General features: G+C 36.3%; 1 protein-coding gene across 4 annotated transcripts; it reads left to right on the top strand.

Annotated features, from left to right (window-relative positions):
* Nucleotides 1–115: 115 nt before the first annotated feature.
* On the top strand, nucleotides 116–20789 carry LOC306876538 (immunoglobulin-like domain containing receptor 2). Of its 4 annotated transcripts, XM_079427812.1 has the most exons (10): nucleotides 116–260; nucleotides 3145–3474; nucleotides 5295–5414; nucleotides 10276–10332; nucleotides 11717–11863; nucleotides 11937–12110; nucleotides 13715–13828; nucleotides 14438–14636; nucleotides 17939–18602; nucleotides 20171–20718. In XM_079427812.1, the coding sequence occupies exons 1-10, from the start codon at nucleotides 215–217 to the stop codon at nucleotides 20204–20206; spliced, it is 1887 nt and encodes a 628-aa protein (XP_079283938.1). In that variant the 5' UTR covers nucleotides 116–214; the 3' UTR covers nucleotides 20207–20718. The 4 variants fall into 4 exon arrangements, with proteins under 4 accessions (XP_079283938.1, XP_079283939.1, XP_079283940.1 ...); XM_079427813.1 differs by lacking the exon at nucleotides 10276–10332 and having other exon boundaries at nucleotides 20171–20712; XM_079427814.1 differs by lacking the exon at nucleotides 13715–13828 and having other exon boundaries at nucleotides 20171–20712.
* Nucleotides 20790–22516: the final 1727 nt, after the last annotated feature.

Genomic DNA, 22516 nt, shown 5'->3' with positions numbered 1-22516 from the left:
CACTCGGGTTTTATTTTCAACTCAGAAACAACAGTTTAGCACCTTTTAATATATTAGTTTTTAGTATGTAATTGTCACAGTCGCTTCCCCTTTAGTAAAGTGGTACAGTCCGCTCATTCTGATCAGCGCAGCAGACCGAGATGAACTTAAGCGAATAACAGTCCGGGAGAAGATGGACTACATACCTGTAAACTAAACCGCACTAAACTGGATCATGGTTTTGTTACACGGTTTCTGGATTATATTCATGATATTTTCACGTGAGTTGATCTGTTTTCTATTTGAACGCCATATAGAAATAGCAGAAAACTGGGACACACAACTAAAGCAACAGGTTGAGAGCTTAGAAAACCTTGAGCCCGGATTTATTTTTAGATTGATCACGGGTCCTTGTGACGGTTTTTACTATAATCCATTTCCATTTACACCTGACAATACATTTACAATTTTCAAATTTTATTTAGTTTTTTAAAAAATCAAATAAAACCTTATTTTTACCCCTTTTATTGTTAAATGTGTTACATTATAACTTTTCAGAATCAGAATTTGACAAGCTTCAAGTTAAGTTAAACTAAAATAAACTACTTAAAAAAATAAAAAATAAAAAATAATAAAATATATTACTCTTTTTTTAATCAATATGTATCTCTGTTCAGCATAATATATTAATCTTTATTATTGATTAATATAAAATGTATGTATGTGTGTAATGTATAAAAGGGATTTCACAACTAAAGTTTTAACTAGCCATCTTTAATTAGACAGCATAGACAAACATGTGAAACTATTTATCATCCCAAAGTTGTTATTGTGGGAGAGAATTGTGGGAAGTGCTGCTGAAATGTGTGTCAGGGAGTGCAGCTGCATTGTATCAGTTCTTGAAGGGTGGATGCAACAGAGACAATACAACATATGATTATTTATTTTTATGAGTATGTCAGTGGACAACTTTGAGAACTAAAACTACACTCCATAAAAACCCTCTCAGAAGAGGGAATGTGCATACATTTTTTAGGGAAAAGTTGCTTTGAGCTGGTAAAGAGCTGAACACTATTTTCAATAGTAGCCTATGTGATAGTATGTAATACGGCTCTCTGTAATAGTTTGGTTAGCATTAGCCATTCATTAACACATGTAATCAAGTAAAGTTGTCTGCTAGTAATGGCTTGGTTTGAATCTCTTTAACCTAATTGGGTGTTCATGGATGACTGAGTCAATGAGTGTGTCTTATTCTGGGACCTCAACATCCCCCTCCTCTTAGTGGAGTCTTAGTGGGTGGGGGTTCACCATAATGGCAAACAATGCGTCAAACAGGCAACAGAGAGGACAAAAGGAGGACCCCATCTACCCTGAACAGAGAATTAATGAACGTATTCCAGAATTCTTGCCTACATTACCCTCAGCAACACAACCATTCTAAAGTACAGCTGGAAAATGCTCAGGAAGTTGCTCCATTTCCTCTAGGGCAACAATGAATGAGTGAAGATCTCATCCAGACATCTGTGGTGACTGGTTGTTGTATATTTTTATGCAGTGTGCTCCACCCTTTGACAAGAATTACAGTATCTTTGTGTTTGAGACCTCCTCCCTACTTGTACTCGACTTGATCTTTTGTAAGAGTTTTCCCAGAATATTTCAGTTTCACCATCCCACCCCAATCAAACAGTCCGAGCCAGTGACGTCTCTCCAAAAAATGACAGCCCCCACCTCTCTGCACCCCCTGCATAGCATGGAATTTAGCTTTCTTTACTCACAATTCTTTCTTTCTTTCACACTGTCTTTGTTTTTCCCTCCAGCAGATCATCCTCTTGGGCGCTTCTCTGATTTTGTCCAGCGTTCTGTTTCATAATCTCCCACACAAGGCTGGACAAACACACTCTTTCATGCTTAGAAACACACACACACATTCAAATGCTGACTGACTGGATCCAGATGTTTTTAGGCATTTGTTTTCAGGTCATCTCACCTTGTAATCTCTAGCTGATAAAGTGAATTTGGAATGGTGTGATTAAGCATTCTCGAAAAGAGGCACTGAGCAAATCTTTTTTTTTTTTATCCACTGGTTGGTTAGGCCTAGACTGAGAAAGAGCTTTTGGTAATGATCACATGCCTGTCTCTGACACTATGAAACATACCATTAGACTCAAACACCATAATACTAATCATGAACAGGTCAGTGGTCATTACAGTTGCTGCTGAAAGCTCACTCTATCGTGGAATTTGCATTACTCTCTTTGCTCATGGGTGTGTTTACTTAATATGGTGATTTTAGTCTGTCTCAATTCTAACTGTATCCAACAATTTAAATAAAAAGCTTAAACTTAAATTGACAACTTGCTGAAATGATATTTAATTCAAAACTTTTTTATAACTAATTATAATGACCAATTCTAATCTACCGCATGAGAATAAGCTAAATAAAGTATTTTAGTGAATGAATGAAGTTTTACACAAATTGTAAGCTCAACCTTCAGTTCTGTTACCCAAGTTATCACAAAACAAATACAAGATTATCGTTAACTAAAAATATTTGCATCGTTCTGGCTCAGTTTTTGTCTTTACTTTTTATATGTATTTGCTGGAATATAACATCACACAAAACAGGGTTCTATACACTTTATTTAAATGTCTCAAATCCTTGTAGAATAATATTTTGCCTTAATTCTAACTGTCCTAACGGTTCTATAGAAGCAATCGTGAATTTGCAAAACAAATATAGCTTTTGCAAATTCTGCATATCTCAGCTTCCTGTCTGGTGCTCTACATAAGGGCTCTACATAAACGCTAGCGATCATACACTTGCCAACTTATAAATTCTTACAGAGATAAACCAGCCATCATACACTAAATGACTGAGGATCACAGACTTTTCAAACTGTTCTAAACACAACAAAATCATTGAAAGGCATACCGCGTTACAAGGAGATTTATTACAAATGAAAACAATATGTGATATCCTCCAACTGGATAGCTAATGAATTAAAGTCTGTGCGTATCATACTCTTTTCTGTGAAATCTGCAGACTACTTTCATCAACTCGTGTAGTGTATTCCAGCCTTAAGTGTAATTGTGTTACTGTCATTCAGTAATGTTTACTGTTTTTTTTTTTTTCTCACTAAATCTCTTTCTCTCTTTTTGGCATAGTGCAAAGTTGTAATGGTGTACAGGTGATTGTGAAAGATGAGAAGAAGTTTGCTATGCTGTTCTCCTCCATCGTTCTTCCATGCCATTACACCACCCACTCCTCTCAAACCGCCGTGGTGCAGTGGTGGTACAAGTCCTACTGTACAGACCATACTCGGGATTCCTTCACATTTCCTGAGTCCCTGGGAGTCCATGTATCTGATCTGGGAGCCTCGTCTCATCTGGACTGCTCTGACAACAGCCGCACTGTCCGCATAGTGGCCTCAGCACAAGGATCTTCCATGACCTTAGCAGAGCATTACAAAGGAAGAGACATCTCCATCATCAACAGTAATGCATTTCTGTTGTCTTATAAGTGTGTGTGTGTGTGTTTTAAGAGATTTAGCTTGATTGGAGGTGAAGTTAAATCAAATACAAGGCAAAATATTGAATTTGATCATAACCTTATAAACCTTTCAGTGTTTACAGATAAATAAGTTGCACAAAATGACAACATTGGTCAGCTGGAAAGTGAAATTCCAACTTAATGGCTCACAAAGGAGACTTCCATGGTCATTTATTAACTAGTCAATTCAACAGGTTAGTCTCAAACACAAAACTGTAAAAAGGTCAATGAGTTTCCAGACTAACAATCAATTTAATAACATCAAGATTAGATAAATGTATAAAGCAACACTGTCCAAAATATAGATCAAATATGGATCTAATCTACAATTAAAAATAGATACATTTAATTGAATAGGAAAAAATGAGCAAATTGTAATTTCTTGAAAAAAAAAAAAAAACAGCTCAAGCAATATACTGTAGATATTTTCACACATTTGGGGGGGGGGGGGGGGGGGTCAAATTTACAGTACCATTCAGAACTTTGGTTTGGGTAATTGTGTGTACCAAGGCTGCATTTATTTGATCACAAAATGTAATATATTTCAAATACATATGGTTACTCTGCTAGTGCACCTGTGTGAACTTGAGGGGAACTAATTCATACAGCCACAAACACTAGGATTCAGTTGGTTAAAAATTATTGCAAATCAGTTCTAAAAAAAAAATGTCTGGCAAAATTTGTTTGCAGATGCTACTTATTTAATATTTCTATTTAATGCAATGACATTCATAAAAATGCATTTATCTCTGGCTTAATGGTCCAAATACTTCTTGAGGCCACTGTCTAATAAAATCATTTTATATTATTACATTTTGAGCCTGCTCTAATCTCAAGTCTGCAGTCTTGTATGTAATCCATCTCCCCCTTAGGAAACCCAGCCGATTGTGCTGTGTTTTCCTGTTGCTTAAATAGGACTGTTTTTTCTAGGTCGCACAATGGTCAGGGGGCTGGACCTCATAAAGGTCTCACAAAACACCCCCACGGCTTTCCTTATCAAACACAAACACCCTCTCTTCTGACTTAGGCATCAAAGCTTTTCCTCCTCCAGTCACCTCTCCAACAAAGACTACGGTTGTTCTGACAAAATATTTCAGAAAGATAATAAGTATGAATGATGTGTTGTTCCTACTGATTAAAAATGTTAGGTGCTAAAAGTAAATTGTGCATCTGACAGCCTAATACGTTTTGATGTTACTGTGTAAACCAAAAAAATAAAAATATTAAAATGAAACATTTACTCCACTACAATTGACCCTTCGCAAAGACCCGCCCCCCCTTCGTTACTGTTGCTATGTCCGACAAGCCATGCCGCTCTCACTCCACATATCATGTTATCACGCAGTGAAAAATACATCGCGGAGCAAAGGACACTGACAACGCATCGACAGACAAGACAGAGCAGGTTACTTTAATTTTAAAAGAAGTTCAAACAATAAAACCGTTTTGTGGCTCTTTAATGTGTCATGACAGATTGTTGTAGCGTCTCAGTTCAAGCAACATGTGAACTGACCATCTCTTTCTCTTTACTAGTTAATTCATTAAATAAACATGAATGAACATTAGAAGGTATCTTGTTTCAACCACGGAAAGATGTCAATACACAATTTTTTTCAAGTTAATCTGCTTTCCTGTCTGATTTGTTTGTCAGACAAAAATGGCAGATTCGGCATTATGATTGGACAGATCTCCTGTCAATCAAACTCCATGCGAAGGGTCAGTTAAACAGCTCAGGTTATAAGCAAATATTTTCTGGCTTTTTCAGAAGCAGATCTGCGCATTGGACAGCTGCAGTGGGGTGACAGCGGTGTGTATTTCTGTAAGGTGATCATTTCTGATGACCTGGAAGGGAAAAATGAAGGCCAGGTGGAGCTACTGGTGCAGGGTGAGTCTCATGAGTACGAATGCTTCTCAAAAACTGAATCAACACTACAAAAAAGCCTGTTGTTGTCTTTATAACATGGTTTAGAAAAGTTTGAATTGCTTGAAAAAGTGCCAGTGAATGCTTGCTTGAGGGACTCTCAATGTTTGTGATTTGTTTTTCAGAGTTTTCTATAAATAAATAGACCTTGTTCTCTAAAAATGTTTACTTTTGTGTGTGCATGCTTGGTTATTGTGTCTAAATGATTGTTAATGCCAATCCCTGTCTGAATTCCTGAGTGCACTTATAAGCGCTGCCATGACGACAACCAAACGGCGCATGCCTCTCGACAGGACTCAGATCCTTAATAAGAGACTCTATTGTTCATTTGTGCCCTGGCAGATCAGGAAAACCTCACTTATTTTGCACGTCCTGGGCAGGAACGCTGCAGAGAGAAATTTGTTTGGTGCTGTGGGACTGACCCTAACAGCATAAATTATTATTGTGTCAGCTGGACAAAGCAAAGTCAGACGCCTCATGCCAGACAAAGAGTAAATAACTGACTGTTATCGACGTGAGCAATATAAGCCACTTCTTAAGCCGTTACCATGGGAACAAGGGGGGGTTCATTGGCCAGGGGATGCCAGGGCCTCCAGAGCAGTCCTGTGCGGTGAAGAGAAAAAACCAATGAGAGGGTTAGAGCTTACACAGGAGGATCAATGAGAGTGTTATGTAGACGCTAAGAAGTGGAAGAAGTCACTGCTGCCCTCTGAGTAATCAAGATTTTATTGGTTTATGAAGTGGAGAGTATAATCTGGAGTATTTGGTGGTTAAAATATTGACTTTGTACCAGACACTCCCCATTTCATCAAACTTGCTGTGTAGTCATGTTTTACTTACAGTTTAGCTCTTGATTGTTAGTGGTGGATGCCAAGGAAAGCAACACTATTATTACTTAGGATTAGGGATTGCACTGTAAAAATCAACAGTATTTAACAGCAATTTCTTACAATACTATATTAAGAATTCAGTAAAATTGATTAATACAATTTTACTGTAAAATCAATACATCAACCAAAAAAACTCAATATAATAACCCACTTTTTAGCAAACAGTTGTCTTACCAAGGAAGTAACCACATTTTTCTTAGGTAAGACAACACATTACTGTGGAAAAAAAGTATCTTATTATTCTACACAGAGCAACTGTATGTAAGTTTTTTTAATTTTTAAATAAGTTTTAATTCACCCTGATGATACACTGACTTCTAATAAGGTGAATGCCTTCTGTTTCTTTATCATGCTTCCCTTCAAATGTCTGTTGTTTGGTGAATGGGTACCAAAATGGCAGATTGGTTTACAGCAGCAACAAATGCATGTGTACAGCTATACTGTAATTACAAAAGGTATATTTACGAACTTACAGTTGCTTTAAAGTGCCCCTATTATGGGTAATGAAAGGTACATATCTTGGTTTTGGGAGTCCCCAACAACAGGTTGACATGCATGCAAGGTCAAAAAACACGTTCATTGTCTTATAATATGCATTTATTTTTACTTTATTTGCAACGATTCGTTCAACGATTAATTAACCCCTCCTTTGCGTGACACTAATCTGAGGTGATTGGTCTGATTGGTCGATTTCATTTTCATTTCATCATGCCTGTAATGCCTGCTAACGCAGTGTTTGTGAGGGCAATGCTGCTTTGTGTAGTCTTACCAGGGAAACTGTTATTTGTTACTGCTAGTGGCAAAGAATGAATTTGCATTTTCATTCAGACCAACGCGAAAATCAAGTTTTCCCAGGTCTGCGTGCGCGGCTCGGGATTCGTTTTAAAAATGACTCTTTTAAATGATTCAGAGTCGACTCTTTCTTTTGAGACAATAACTTTATACATGGTGCACTTTCACTTTCACAAAACTTTGCACGATGTTTTCATTCACTTAGAGCTGTACACACTGCATGAAAGGTAAATCTCAAAAATCCATAATAGGGGCAATTTAAGTTTCATGTAACTTTTTGGTTATCCCCTTCAGCTGAAAACTATATTTACATTTTCTCTCAGTTGGCATAATAGTGTTAAAGAAACACTGTTGCAGTGAATTATATGCAAAAAAGCTTAATGATCGGCTCTTAAAAAGTGATAGTTCACCCAAAAATTCTGTCATTCACAAAATTTTGAAATTTTACACTGATTCACTGTTCTGTGGAAGAAAAAAAAATCATAGAGGTAAACATTTTTGTCATTAATTACTCGCCCTCACGTTGTTCCAAACATGTAATACCTTCATTCATCTTTGGAACACAAATGAAGACATTTTTGATGAAATCTGAGAGCATAGACAATGCAACTATCATGTTCAAGGCCCAAAAAGGTAGTAAGGACATAGTTAAAATAGTCCATGTGACATTGGTGGATAAACCTTAATTTTATGAAACTATGAAAATATATTTTGTGTGCAGAGGAAACAAAAATAACGACTTGATTCAACAGTTGCGTGTGGTGTTGCTGATGCAGGAGCCGGTGTTCTGATGTAGAACGCGCATGCACTGTGCCTTGTTTACAAGCAGAAGAATGCACATGTTGTGGTACTGTCATGAACACGTGTCAAAGACTGACGCAGAAGAGAAGAAATTGTTGAATAAAGTCATTATTTTTGTTTTCTTTCCACACAAAAAGTTTTCTTGTAGCTTCATGATATTACAATTGAATTACTGATGTCACATGGTCTATCTTAATAATGTCTTTACACTTTTGGGCCTTTAATGTGGCATTGCTGTCTATACAGGGTCAGAAAGCTCTTGGATTTCATCAAAAATATCTTATATAATTTGTGTTCTGAAGATGAACAAAGGTCTTACGGGTTTGGAATGACATGAGGGTGAGTAATTAATGGCAGAATTTTAATTTTGGGGTGAACTAACCCTTTAAAAAGTCTGATAATGACTTGCAGTCTATACTACACAGCTTGCCTTCCCTATATCTTGGCCTGTCTCTCTCTTCATGTCTCTACCTCTCTTTCTGAGCTCCCCTTTACTCTCAGGTTACGGTTGGTTTAATGACTGTAACAGAGGAGCAGAGGAGTTGGGTATTATTCCTCTTCCTGTCTGCCACCTCAGCACTTCCTGTTACTCAGGGATAAATCTGCTCTGACAGTGGGCAGTTATGTTTATGGCACCCTCTCATTCAGTTTAAAGACGTGTGGCATTTTGTGAAGACCTGTAATGTGAATGTGTTTACAGTCACAACGAAATGAAAGTAGTGGCAGATCTTTTATTCAGTTCATTTCTAAATGTCAAAATTAAAAGAAAAAAATTACACATATGCATGAATGAATTGTTCAGTTTAGAAAACATATAGGATGACTTCATCCTGAATTGAACAGATTCGGTCTCCTGCACACTTGTTGCGTTAGGAATTGTATACAGTCAAAATTTGGGGTCTTTTAGGCTAAACACGGAGGTCAGTTTAGGTGGTGAGAATGCTCTTGATTTTTGGCACTATGCCAGTCATTGACAAAGTACACTCAGTGTAAAATAAACTGTACATCTGAAGCCACCCCTTCATTTCTCTCTCAGGGAAGATGTTTGTTGAAAGGTAATTGGACAGTGCTCTGGGACACCTTTTAATTCCAAACAATAACAGGACTGTCTCCATGGTGATGGTGTACCCTTGCCCCCCTTTCAGGATGGTTAATGAGGCTGTGTGATTAATTGGTCTCCTATATTCCTCCTCTGTCTCTCCCGCTGAAGCCCCCTCTACTTCATCTGTTTCTCACTCTCTCCATTCATGCACATTAGTGAACCTGATCTGTGCTCGGGCCAGATATAAATACTGAACAAATGCACACATCTATATTAGCATAAGACCTGGGAACCAGCAACATGACAATGTATCATTACTGTCAGTTGCTGAGCTGTATAAAGAAATTATGTATCTAAATTTAAAATTAAATGACTTTTAATCTTAACCAATTTTTATAAATCAGTTTTCATTGCTTCCAAATCACTGCTGTTGTTGGCATCTTTTGTATTTATAAATATATTTTATCCAGTATAATAATTCTATAATTTAAAAATATATAAATGGTACATACATCAAACTGTATATATGCATACATGTATATATCTCTTGATGTTTGGACTTTATTTTTATTTTTTCCTTTTTTTATTAATTATATTAGTATTTCAATTACTTTTGACTTTAAATGTTCATGTGTTACTTTGATCATTTGCATACACAAGTTTCATGGTCATACATCATCCTTACAAGTAATGTTATGCACCAAAACTTCACAGAAAAACAGCACTGGCCTAAAATTAGTTTCTCATCCAGAGACAAGTTTGAACTTTCACCGTTTTCTTGGAATCACACACACACATACACACATAAGCACATACACTACCAATCAAATGTTTGGACACACCTGTATGCATTCTTTATTTTTAATATTTTTACACTTTAGAATAATAGTAAAGCCATCACAGCCATGAAGTAACAAAACTGAAAGAATGGGAATTACGTAGTGACCAAAATTGTTATCCACTCATGCCAACAAAACTAATTTCAAGTATTTAACCATCACGAGAAACATAAATTCAGTAACGTGTGTCCAGACCATTTGACTGGTACTGTATATATACAGATTTTGTTTATACTTTTGCATTGGATTTACCGACAATGAACCGACAATCACACTTAAAACCACAAATCAAGTTTTCAAATCAGCTTTCAATTTACACTTAATTAATCCACAGCCACTAACAGAGTAACTTTTTTCATAATAACACACAAGCATTTAAGCATTTACCCACGACCCTAAACTTTGAACTTTCATCTGCTGCCCACTGCTGCTGTTTATGTCTGATCTTCTCCCTTCTCCAGGTAGGACAGGTGTGCTGGATGACATCCTGCCTGAGTTTGATTTGGAGATTATGCCAGGTACGCCTGCCATACCTCTCTCTCCCCTGTCCTTTTCAGTGGGTGCTCTCACACAGGTCCTTTTCAGTTCACTCGCTTCATCTTCTGCAATCAGCAAAATCCAAAATGCTCCAATCTGATCAGTTCCCTCTGAAAATATCAATGATTGATGTTGCATAACATTACTGCAGATTATACTATATACTGCATAACTTTAAGTAACTAATCACATGATTGTTAATTTTTATAGTTACATTTACATCTTGCCCTCTACTGAAGCTTTCTCTCTTTCAGAATGCTAGCAGTATTGCTTACATTTTTTTAAGCCACTTAAAAAAAAGCCAGCTTCACTGATTGTAATGGGAGTGGTAGTTTTACTGCATCGCATCATGCATCTAGCTTGCAGTGCAGACACGCTGTCACGTACACATTCACTCTGTAGGTCTTTACACCACCAAATTATAAGGAAATAAGAGGTTTTCAACTATATCTAATGGCAAAAAAGAAGGTAAATAAAAAAGTAACACTTCTTACATTTATTGTGTTACATTTAAAAAGTGTACTATGTTAGGTTGGGTAAAAATACAGATTTTCAGATCTCAGTGTTGCTTCTTTCAACCCTGTCGGCGATGTGCCAGTGTTTCCTACATTGTGCAGGAAAAAAGAAGTCATATTTCACCCGTGTTTACAGTCCAAATTGAACGTGCTAAAAAGACAGTGTACCACAAAATAATAGCAAAGAAAAGTGCATTTACACTGAGTTGTCTTTGCAGGTTGCAAGCAAAAACATGCAGTGTGACCAGTGTAGTCTGATTTACCAACAAATGACTCTAATCAAATGGTTCATTTTAGTGAATCAAAAACATGCAGCCGAATTAATAAACAAATGACACTTGTGAGCTGGTCTTTTTTAAATGAAAGTGTATATACGAATATAGAAGTATAAGGTAATATCTTAGTGATATATGTGTGTGTGTGTTTGTGTATAAATTAACTGCAACGTTTAAGCTCTGTTGCTATTTAACATTATGCCGATGTAAGCAATCTGATTTTTTAAACCCAGTCCTGCTTTTGTGGTGTAAATTCAAAAACTAACATTTCAACTTCTACCCCAATCAGCCATAAGTGCTCAGAGGCATATAATTTTGAACATTCTTGGGTTGAATAAGAGGTCTGCAATGTATACTGTTGGAATTTTAAGACCACACCCAGAGGAAATTCATCATTAGGCCCTTAGAGAGTCCAGATAAGAGGTTGTGCATCATTCAAGCTCTCCCTGGTGGTTGGTCATGATCAGAGACTTCATATCCTGTGGGCAAAATGATTTCAGGACAGCACTTCCTTCAAGATCTGCTTTTGCCACAGGAACCAAGTTTCCTGATGAGTCTTTTTTTGTCTTCCTTAGAGTGGGTATTTGTGGGAGTTGTCATCCTTGGTGGTGTGCTCTTCCTGTTGTTGGTTGGGATCTGCTGGTGCCAGTGTTGCCCTCACTCCTGTTGTTGTTATGTACGCTGCTGCTGCTGTCCTGATACATGTTGTTGTCCAAAACACTGTGAGTACACAAACACACATACACATATGCCTGTATTCACAACCTGAAAAAACATTTCCATTTGCCTTCAAAGTATATGAAGCAGGGAAGATGGCAAAGAGCGTCCAGCATCCTCAGATTGCCATGTATCGACCTTATTACGTTCCTGGTGTTCCTATGGTTCCTGTGGTCTCTCCAGCCGCATCATCCATCATTGAACCTAAGTTGACTGTAGTGGCTCCTTCAGTAGAAAACAATATAACTGGAGGTAAGTGACAATACAGTATATAAAAAATTAAATGCTAAATATTTTAATGTCTTAGCTTGTTCTTTGAACACATCTGTCCAAAGTGAATCTGCATTTGTTGAAGCAAGTCTGCATCATCTAACTCAAAGCAAACTCAACTAACATCATCTTCAGCTGCACTGTAACTTTAATCTCAGGCTGTCCAGAGTATTTCAAATGTTTAAAGGAATTGTGGTCAGATGAGACGAGAGTGTTTGTTGTATTTGAGTATGTGAACATGAGCTGATAACAGTAGAAATGTTTGTAGGAAATAGAAGTTTTAAAGATAGTGACAGTGCAGAAAGCTTGCTGGCATTATGAAGATATTATTGTCAGACCTCTGTTGTGTGTGTCTTGTGTTTCCACATGCTCCCTGTGTTTTCATGCCCATATTTGGTTTGTTTCCTGTCCTCGTTTCATGTCATTAGTAGTTTATCCTTGTCCAGCCGTGTTCGTTAATTTACCTGTGTATTTATAGTCCTGTCTGTGCAGTGTTATTTCGTCTGGTCTACTTGTTACTCCCCGGTGTTCCTGTCTCTGTAAGCATGGCCTTGCCGTGTTGTCTTCAGTGAAGTATAATATTTGAGTTACATCCTTGTCTCCTTGTTCCTCCCTGCTGTTTGCACCGTGACAATTATAGCAGTTGTGTTGTCGGTGAAGATGGTGAATGATTTCACAATGTATGTGTGTATCAACAAGTAAAAATGTGGTAAACACTTAAGGGCAACTGGCAACTGGTTCCTCCCACATGTGAATGGCATTTTTAAACTTGATTGACCAATCAATATTTATTATGTTAATTTATTGTTATATTAACCTTTCATTTTAAACATGAAATAAATTAGCCTTTTTTTTTTTTTTTACTATACAATGCAATTTAACGTGAGAGCACAATCCCATAAGCGCCAATGGAAGTTGAAAGTTCTGCAGATGATTTACTGACAATGCGCGAATTAAAGAATACAGCCAGATAGTTTCCATAATGACCAACCCAATCTACCAAGAGCATCATCTTTTTCACGACATGCTATTTTTGGGGCATTAAATCAATTAAATTGACTAGTGTAAACCTTGCATAAATTTTTGGCTGAAAGGGAAACTTGTCCAAATGCATATGCAATAAGGTCAGCCACAAATATATACCTGCGCTAATTTTTGACACTGTGTCTTTAGTAAATCCTGACAGTAGTATTTTTAAAGCAATTTATTTATTATTTTTACATTTAACTCCATGAAATAGAAAACATTTTTAAATATAGCTGTTTATTGACAAATGTATTTATTCATATTTTTTATTTTTAAATTAATTACCTCTATTTTTATTTTATTTTTAAGTAGCACTCCAAAGTTATACTGACTGAGTTGGATTGCAGGTGGTATGTGAATAAGGCTAAAATTTGTGAATTTGTCCCAGAATTGCCTAAAAATTTTCTAAATCCAGTACATGTGCATGCTTCTGTAAAGGCTTAACTAAGTACTGTGTGAGTGTTACATGCATGTGGCTTAACCTTAAATGATGCGCTGTATGTGTGGTACAGTAACACTGACACAGTAGAAACACACAGGTCATGTGTGTATGTCCACAGTGCGCAGTGGCTATCGACTCCAGGCCAGTCAGGGTCAGGACGCTATGAAGGTTGTGTACTACGTAGAGAGGGACCTGGCACAGTTCCACCCTACCAAGGGGGGCAGTCATCCATGTAAGCCTGTATGCAGTCAGCATGTTTCTGTACACTGAATTTGTCTGTATTAAAAGAAAGGCTGAATTTGAGATGTTGAGTTAGTGAAAAGCTACCAATGGTCAGCTCAGCTGACATACCTGATGGCATGTCTAATTCACTTCATTATCATCATCATCATCATCATCATTATCAGCAGTGTCCTATCAAAAGTCAACGATTGTTTCCAATCTAGGCACTCCCCAATGGACATGTCTTTTACATTCATCTTAAAAGGATAGTTCAATCTCAAATAATTAAAATTTGGTCATCATTTACCTTGTGTTATTCCAAACCTGTATTTTTTTATCTTCTGTGGAACACAAAAGATGATATCTTGAAGGATGTCTGTCTTTTTTGTCCATACAATGAAAGTCACATTGATGACAGATTTTTCATTTTTAGATAAAAACTATCCCTTTAAAATATTGTAAATCTGTGGTTGTGCGTGTCAGACAATTCATAATATTTTAAAAAATTCAGAATTTCTCACAAAGATAGATTTTCTGCTTCATATTAAAGACAACGACAACAGATTTATTACTGCAATAACAAAACATCCAGTCTATAATGATGTTATTGTGTCAGCAGCTGGCAGCCTATCAGAACTGAGCTCTCTGCATGATGGTGACGTAGACTTCAGGCAGACCTATCGGCAGGTCCAGAGGAAGGCACTACCACCCATCAGTGACCACATGGAAGAGCCGCGTATCCGAACAGCATCGATCGGCCACGGGCTTCGTCCCTCACATTATCAGAGCAATCACTCTCTGGATGAGCATGACAACAGGTACAATTCGAGTGTGTGTGCATGACCTTGTAATTTAGGACAGGGGTTTTCAAACTGGAGACACAAGAGAAATGTTTCTTGAGCATTATATCAGCATTAGAATGATTTCTGAAGGATCATGTAACACTGAAGACTAAAGTAATGATGCTGAAAATTTAGCTTTGACATCTCAAGAATAAATAACATTTTAAAATATATTAAAATTATGGTGGCCAAGAGAGCTCAACGCAATGCAAATGAAAAAAACATGCAAATTAAGAAAACATCTTCATCAGTTTGACAGCACATGTGCTGCAAATACTCACAACACAACCAAAAACAGAAACACACTGTAAATACTAACAACACAAATAAATACGAACGTGCTGCAAAAATGCACAGACTACATCAGAAATGACAAGTGACAAACCTGGGACATGCTTATAAATGTCTCAAATCAAGTCAAGTTGAGCTTTATTGTCATTCCGCTACATGTGGGGACATACAGTGAAACGAAATGTCGTGCCTCGCAGGACCACGGTGCTACATAAATACAGACATACAACAATGAAGTAAAAAAAACACTTTAAACCTATAAACCTATAAAAAACACTATAAACCTATACACAACTAATCCACTGACAGGTTTAACTATAAGTATACTATATATAAGTATTTACCCTATACAAAGTAAAAAAATAGAAGATAAAAAATACAAACTATATGAAATACAAACTATATTTCAGTCTGCACTGAAAGGTGAGATTTTTGTTTATTTTAACATCTTGATCATATGATTCCTTAGCTTTTATATTTTAATTATTAGCCTAAATAAGCTGATGAAATGCACAATTACTGTAACTGAAACATTATGTAAGCTGTAAATAAATAACCTATATATATTATATATATTTATTATTAGCCTACTGTATATAAAAATAAATACAAATAAAACATAGTTACTATTGTTAAACCATGGTAAATTAGCAACATAAACCATAGTTTAACCATGGTATTGGTTACTGTGGTTACATAAATAGTAATCAATATGCCAAAAAAAATATGGTTACTACACTTTTACTATAATAAAAACATTTTTAACTTTAGTAAGCATTGTTAGGATCCCCCATTGTGGTCTGTGCTACTTGCAGCACATTTTTGTGTTTGGTTGTGTTGTGAGTATTCGTAGCATGTTAATGTTTGGTTGTGTTGTGAGTATTTGCAGCGTGTTTGTGTTTGATTGTGCTTTGTGTATTTGCAGCGCGTTTCTGTATTTGATTGTGTTGTGAGTATTTGCAGCACATGTGCTGTCAAACTGATCAAAGTGTTTTCTTAATTTGCTGGTGCTTTTTCTATTTGCATGTGTTTTCTTAAACTGCAGCACATTGAGCTCTTTATAAAATAGAAAAAAGTTACTTTAAAGGTGTCATATGATGCCATTTCAAGTTTTCCTTTGTCTTTGGAGTGCTACAAGCTGTTTGTGCATAGATAAGGTCCCTAAAGTTGCAAAGACTAAAGTCTCAAACCCAAAGACAAAGAGATATTCTTTATAAAAGTTAAGACTCTCTCTCCTAAAACGGCTCATTTAAACACGCCCCCACATGTCTACGTCACTGTATGGGTAGATTTGCATAACCCTGGAGACGCTGTGTTTCGTTGTGAAAGTGAAAGTACTTTGTTTGGGCTTCCAAAAGAGGACACAACTAGAAATCAGTGGTTAAGTTGTATTTAACACTGTTCCAGTAACACTGTTCCAGAACAGTTCAACCCAAATATTAGACTGTGTGCAGCGCATTTTACGGAGGACTATTTTAGGTTATCTGAGAAAACATTTTTACAGTATAATACACTGCCGTTCAAAAGTTTGGGAACAGTACATTTTTGAAAGACGTTTCTTAGGCTCATCAAGGCTGTTTCTATTTGATAAAAAATACTGACTATTACGCTATTTCACAAAATAATATTGTGAAATATTATTGTAATTTAAAATAAACAAATTATATTTTAATATACTAAAATATATTTTATTCATGTGAAGCAAGCTGAATTTTCCTACTATTCAAAAGTTTGGGGTCAGTAAATTCTTTCTTTATTTCTTTCTTATTTTTTTTATTAATACTTTTATTCAGCAAGGATGTGTTACACGGATAAAAAGTGATAGTAAAGACTTATATTGTTAGAAAATATTTATATTTTTAATTAATGCTGTTCTTTTTAACTTTTTATTAGCCTAATCAAAGAATCAAAGAAAAAAGGTTCCAAAAAATATTAAGCAGTTAATATTTAACAGTTTCAACACTGATAATAAATCAGAATATTAGAATGATTTCTGAAGGATCACGTGACACTGAAGAGTGGAGTACTCATGCTGAAAATTCAGCTTTGCTTTACAGGAATACACTATATTTTAAAATATATTAAAATAGAAAATCAATATTAGAAATTTCAATAGCCTAAGAGTTCACAATATTACTTTTTTTTTCTTCTGTGTTTTGATCAAATAAATACAGCCTTGATGAGCATAAGTGACTCCATTAAAAAACAAGGTCAATTGCACGCGCACAGCTTGGGAACACTGCCTGTAAGTATTTTTCATAATTAAAGAATTTGCCACTGACTATTCAAACGCGAGTTTTGAGCAGTGTAGAGTAGCGCTTGTTGTTTGTCGTTTCTCCGATCACAAATGAAGACATGGTAATGTTTACGCGATGTGATGCAATGTGGCGCGATGCAACGTGGCGCGTAAAAAGACAGTCCCTGTGTCCCAATGTGCATACTATCCACCCTATCTGCCCTAAATAGTATTGAAAATTACTACTATCACATAGAATTTAGGATGGATAGTATACACATTGGGACGCAGGCAGTATAAGTCATTATAACCAGTAATTATGTCCCCACTGGATGCAACAAATGCACGAGACACGGCATCACAATACGTTGAGGGGCGTAACATTTCCGTCACATGCTTGAGGTATTCGGCCAATCACAATGCACTGAATAGCTGGCCAATCAGAGCACACCTAGCTTCTCAGAACGATGAGCTTTGTAAAAATCGATGTGTTTCAGAAAGGCGGAGCATAGAGGAGCAACAATAATGTACAGTATGTGGAATATAATGTTTTTTAACCTTAAACCACATAAACACATTGCATTATACTAAATACACAAAATAATGTTCTTTTTAGCAAAATCATATGACCCCTTTAAATTGTATATATATATATATATATATATATATATATATATATATATATATATATATATATATCTGTATAAAAGTATATATGTGAGCACTAATAATATCATGACTGTTTGTGCAGATGGAACTGTCGGTCTGAGCACCTGCCCCGCAAAGCCTTTGACGCTAGGGGGCGCACAGGGTCACTAGATGAGCTGGAAGAGTTTGCTGTGTCATGTGGCCCACACGGTCGTCAGAGAGGTGACTTTCGTGGACCTCAGCGAGACTTTGAAATGGGTCCAAGGTCGCGGGACCATCCCACGTCTTACCGAAATGGGCCACGGTATTCTCGAGGTGATGATGACGATGACGACTGGCGCCGTCGAGGCTCACCACCTTCCCCTCCAAAAAGGCGCAACACTGCCCACAGTGAGCGTTACCTCACTCGCCAGAGGTCTTATGACGATACCTACCTGAACACTCTGCTGGACCGCAAGGCTAGGGGGCACGGAGAGCGAGGTGGGAGGGTTGATGATGACAGTGACACACCCTCAAAAGGCAGTTCCAAGATGAGCAGTGACTGTTACAACAGCAGGTCACCTAGCCACCGCCCCGAGGAGGATGATCCTTTACCTCCGTACTCTGAGATGGAGGCGGAGAGGTTTAGAACTGAAGAGCACATAGGGAGGGAACGGTACAGGACTGCTGATCCTGCCATGCGGCCTTTCTCATACACACGTCCGGCCCATGGGCTGGCCCATACATTACAGGAGCGCAGGGAGGACAGAGACAAATCCAGGAAACTGGTGAGTTACTTATAATCATCTGCCATGGTTTCTGTGCATTGGAGGGTGGACCAAACTTCCTTCAAGCCTAAAAAGAAGAGACAGATGAGATTCCATTAACATGAAATGTAAAGTCTCAAATGTTAAAGAGCAAAAATAAGTGTTCTACACTCGAAAACAAGCTGTATCTTGTCAAAAAAACATCTCAACTCACCAACTATGTATTATGCATTCATATTTATATAGTCATCAAGTAATTTCAGACATAATGTCCTTCTCAGACCTGTGGCCTTTTGGGTTAATAAGGTTAAATCCAACTTGCAACATCTCTCAATCCCATTTCCTGTGATAATTGTGGCATATGGGGCAACAATAATTTAAAAAAATAAAACTTCAAAATTTAGGGAGCTACTAGACTGATTATGTGGCTTATTTTGAAGTTACCTATTTTTATATGTTAGATTGAATTTCCTTTTTCCTTCTCAGTCTTACCGTTCAAAAGTTTGGGGTCAGTACAATTTTTAAAAAATAAATTAATATATTTATTAAGCAAGTATGCATTAAATTGATGTAAAGTGACAGTAAAAACATTTATAATGTTGCAAAAGATTTCTGTTTCAAATAAATGCTGGTTCTTTTGAACTCTCAAATCCTGAAGAAATCCTGAAAATGTTTTCATAAATATTAAGGAGCACAACTGTGTTAACACTGAAGACGTCAGTGTTAAGAAAATACATTTTTGCCACCACTGGAATAAATCCCATATCAATAAATATATCAAATATACTGCATATCGCATATAATAAATATACATTTACATTTATTTAGCTGACGCTTTTATCCAAAGCGACTTACAATTGCTATATATGTCAGAGGTCGCACGCCTCTGGAGCAACTAGGGGTTAAGTATCTTGCTCAGGGACACATTGGTGTCTCACAGTGGATTCGAACCCGGGTCTCTCACACCAAAGGCATGTGTCTTATCCACTGCGCCATCACCACCCACACCACCCTATTTTTACGATCTTTTTGATCAAATAAATGCCGCCCTGATGAGCATAACATCTTGCTGACCCCAAACTTTTAAACGTCAGTGTATATAATAATGAAATATAAAAAAAAAACGTTTTCAAAATTTTCTCTCAAAATGATGATTTTACATCTTAGAGTGTGTTTGTTGTTCTTATTTTATCTCAAAATTACATTTTAAAAAATATTTTTTAACTAGCCTAGCCTATATTTTATTTTATACTTCTTATATGTCATTTGTTTTCCAAAGAGGGATTCAAAGAAATATGAATATGAAATTATTTTAACTGTACAGTATGTTATTTTTTGTATGCTGAAATGTAAATCGTATTCTTTACAAGAATGTATGTAAATGAAAGTCCGCTTTGAGTGATCAAAACGGTTGATTTCTCAGGCAGGTTTTATGTGTTTTTGTTCTGTTTGCCTGATTGTATCATAAAAGGCATCACTAACTCTAATGGGCTCACAGTACAGCATTACACTGGCACACTAACAACGCATCTGCAAACACATCATGCTAATGGGTGTCTAATGTGTGGCTCTTGGTGTTTTTTTAACAGACCACTCATCTAAGCAGAGACTCACTAATTGTGTGACGTCGTCAGACTGAGCTGACATCATACTAATAACATCACCATCCAGCTGAAGAGAAATGCCCCAAACACTAAGCATCAATCTGTCAGAAAGACACATTTTATGCAGGATCACACAGACATGAAGATCTTGGGAACTTTTGCTGGTCAAGGGCAAGAATATAGTGTGTGTTTGTTGTTATTTTCTGTATTGATAATAATGTAAAAAAAAAAAAACTATTTCCTAATTAGTCCTCAGATTGCCACCGCAAAATATCTTAGAAAGGACATTCAATTGTTCAAATGATATTCAAGTGCTTTAAACATTCCTTGATATTTTGTATATCTTCAGTACTGTAATGGGACGCTGTCTCTGATATTTCAATATTGCCTTTGCCTTTGTTTGCACTGTACTGTACATTTGTGTCAGTGTTAATCAGTTGGCACTTGAGGGAAGCATGAATGATTGTGCTTTTGATAATGTGCCACTTATTTGTATTTCACGGTTTTAAAATAATGACTTTGATATGAACACTTGCAGTCTTGTTTTTTTAGTGTATTCATGATCAAATATATCCCTGTTCTTTATCATCAATATCAGTGCAGGAACACTTGCTTCTTTGGTCTTGCTTCAACATAAGAAAACACATACAATAAGGCATTTTTTAGCAATACAGAATCATGGCCATGCAGGAAACTGGACAGGACACAGAAAAGGAAAGGATGATTCTTTCCAGGATGAGATAACAATACCAGGAAACAATCTGATACGAGCCCTCACAGATGTTTAGTGGTCAAACTTTATGTTTAGATCTCTGTATGTCGCTTTCTTTCGCATTGTGCCATAGTTGATATTACATTTATTATTAACGATTAATAAAACATCCCACCAATAGGATGTTTACACTCTGTATAGTAAACAAAAACATAGCACCTCGCCATATGAATATTAGGCCTGTGTGTGATGGCAGTTTAGAATAATTTGAATGAACACAGCTTATTCAGAACTTAGAGCTGGAATTTATTTACTTTTTTTACTTCAGTTTTTTGGGAAAATAGCATGGTTATAATGTTACATCAAATACAGTTCAATTCTGAGAACAGTGACCAAAAAGACACAACGGCCACAGTCAACAGTTTACCTTTTCCTTTAACCAGTCTAAGCTTGTTTGCTGTGGCCGGTTGCATAAACTGCTTAAAATTTAGACACCTCATTTTTTCCTGCAAAACTGGTCATAACTTTTTAAAGTCGGTTACATACAAATGTAGATTGATCTAATTTGCATCTGAGAAGTAAGACTGATAACCACTTGGTTAACTGCCAGTTAGTTAAACTAGTTCTTAACCCTTGTGTGACCTTATGGAAATTTTTGTCCATTTTAGTTTTTTTTTTATATATATAATTTTGCCTGTGTTAATGCTAACTGCATACATTTTGGCCCAGGTGTGTATTTTAATATTTCACCCTCATTTCCTTTAATAAATCTATTTTACACTAGGTACACAAAATTGTTACACTCAGGACCTTTTGGACAAAAATGTCCCCATTGAAACCCATTAAAACTGCTATTTTTAATCGCAGTGCCGTTTAACTGTAAAATGATGCAGTTTTTGTTAATAGGCTTTCATTCTGTTGGCAAGGCTTCAAAATGAATTTTTTTACTATTTTTTACCAGATGGTGCCATTTTTTCAGGTTTGGTCTATAAAGGGTCTATAAAGAAAATACTAACTTTATTCCTGTTTTCTGCGTCTGCATATTATAGAGCCAATTGGATAAATAATGCAGCTATAATTGTGTGGGTGTGTTGGTATGGATGTCAGAGTGTGGTTTGTATGTGTGTCATAAAAAAAAAAATTGTGTGTGTGTGTTCTTGCAAATCACAAATCCAAGCACTGTGTGCACCAGCAGAGTTTTGCTGGCATCTAATGGGGAAAATTTGGTACTGCATCCAAACAAAATTTTACTGAAAGCTCATTTTTTGAGCTTTCAACCTCAAATTTGGAACACAACTTGTTTAGATTTATGGTTTTGATTTTCTAGCAGGTTTAGAGTTCAACATGTTTCATATATAAAATATTCATAAAATTAAATATAAAATATTGTTCATAAATAATTTTCATAAACTTAAACCTGTATAACTTTTTTTTTGTTTCACTTTTTAAACTTTTTTTTACTTCAACAATAATCTGCCATGGGTCTTCTTTAAAATGAGACCACACTTAAGTCTCTGCTCCCAAGCTTCCGATTTTTATGACCGTTTTTTTTTGACATGGACATTTTTGTCCACTATGGACCTAAGTGTAGCTTTTTTTTATTGATACAGTCTGATACA

This window comes from Barbus barbus (genome assembly GCF_936440315.1).
Source record: "Barbus barbus genome assembly, chromosome: 10".
In the NCBI taxonomy this organism is placed as follows: domain Eukaryota; kingdom Metazoa; phylum Chordata; class Actinopteri; order Cypriniformes; family Cyprinidae; genus Barbus; species Barbus barbus.
This window is presented reverse-complemented; position numbering and strand designations above follow the sequence as displayed.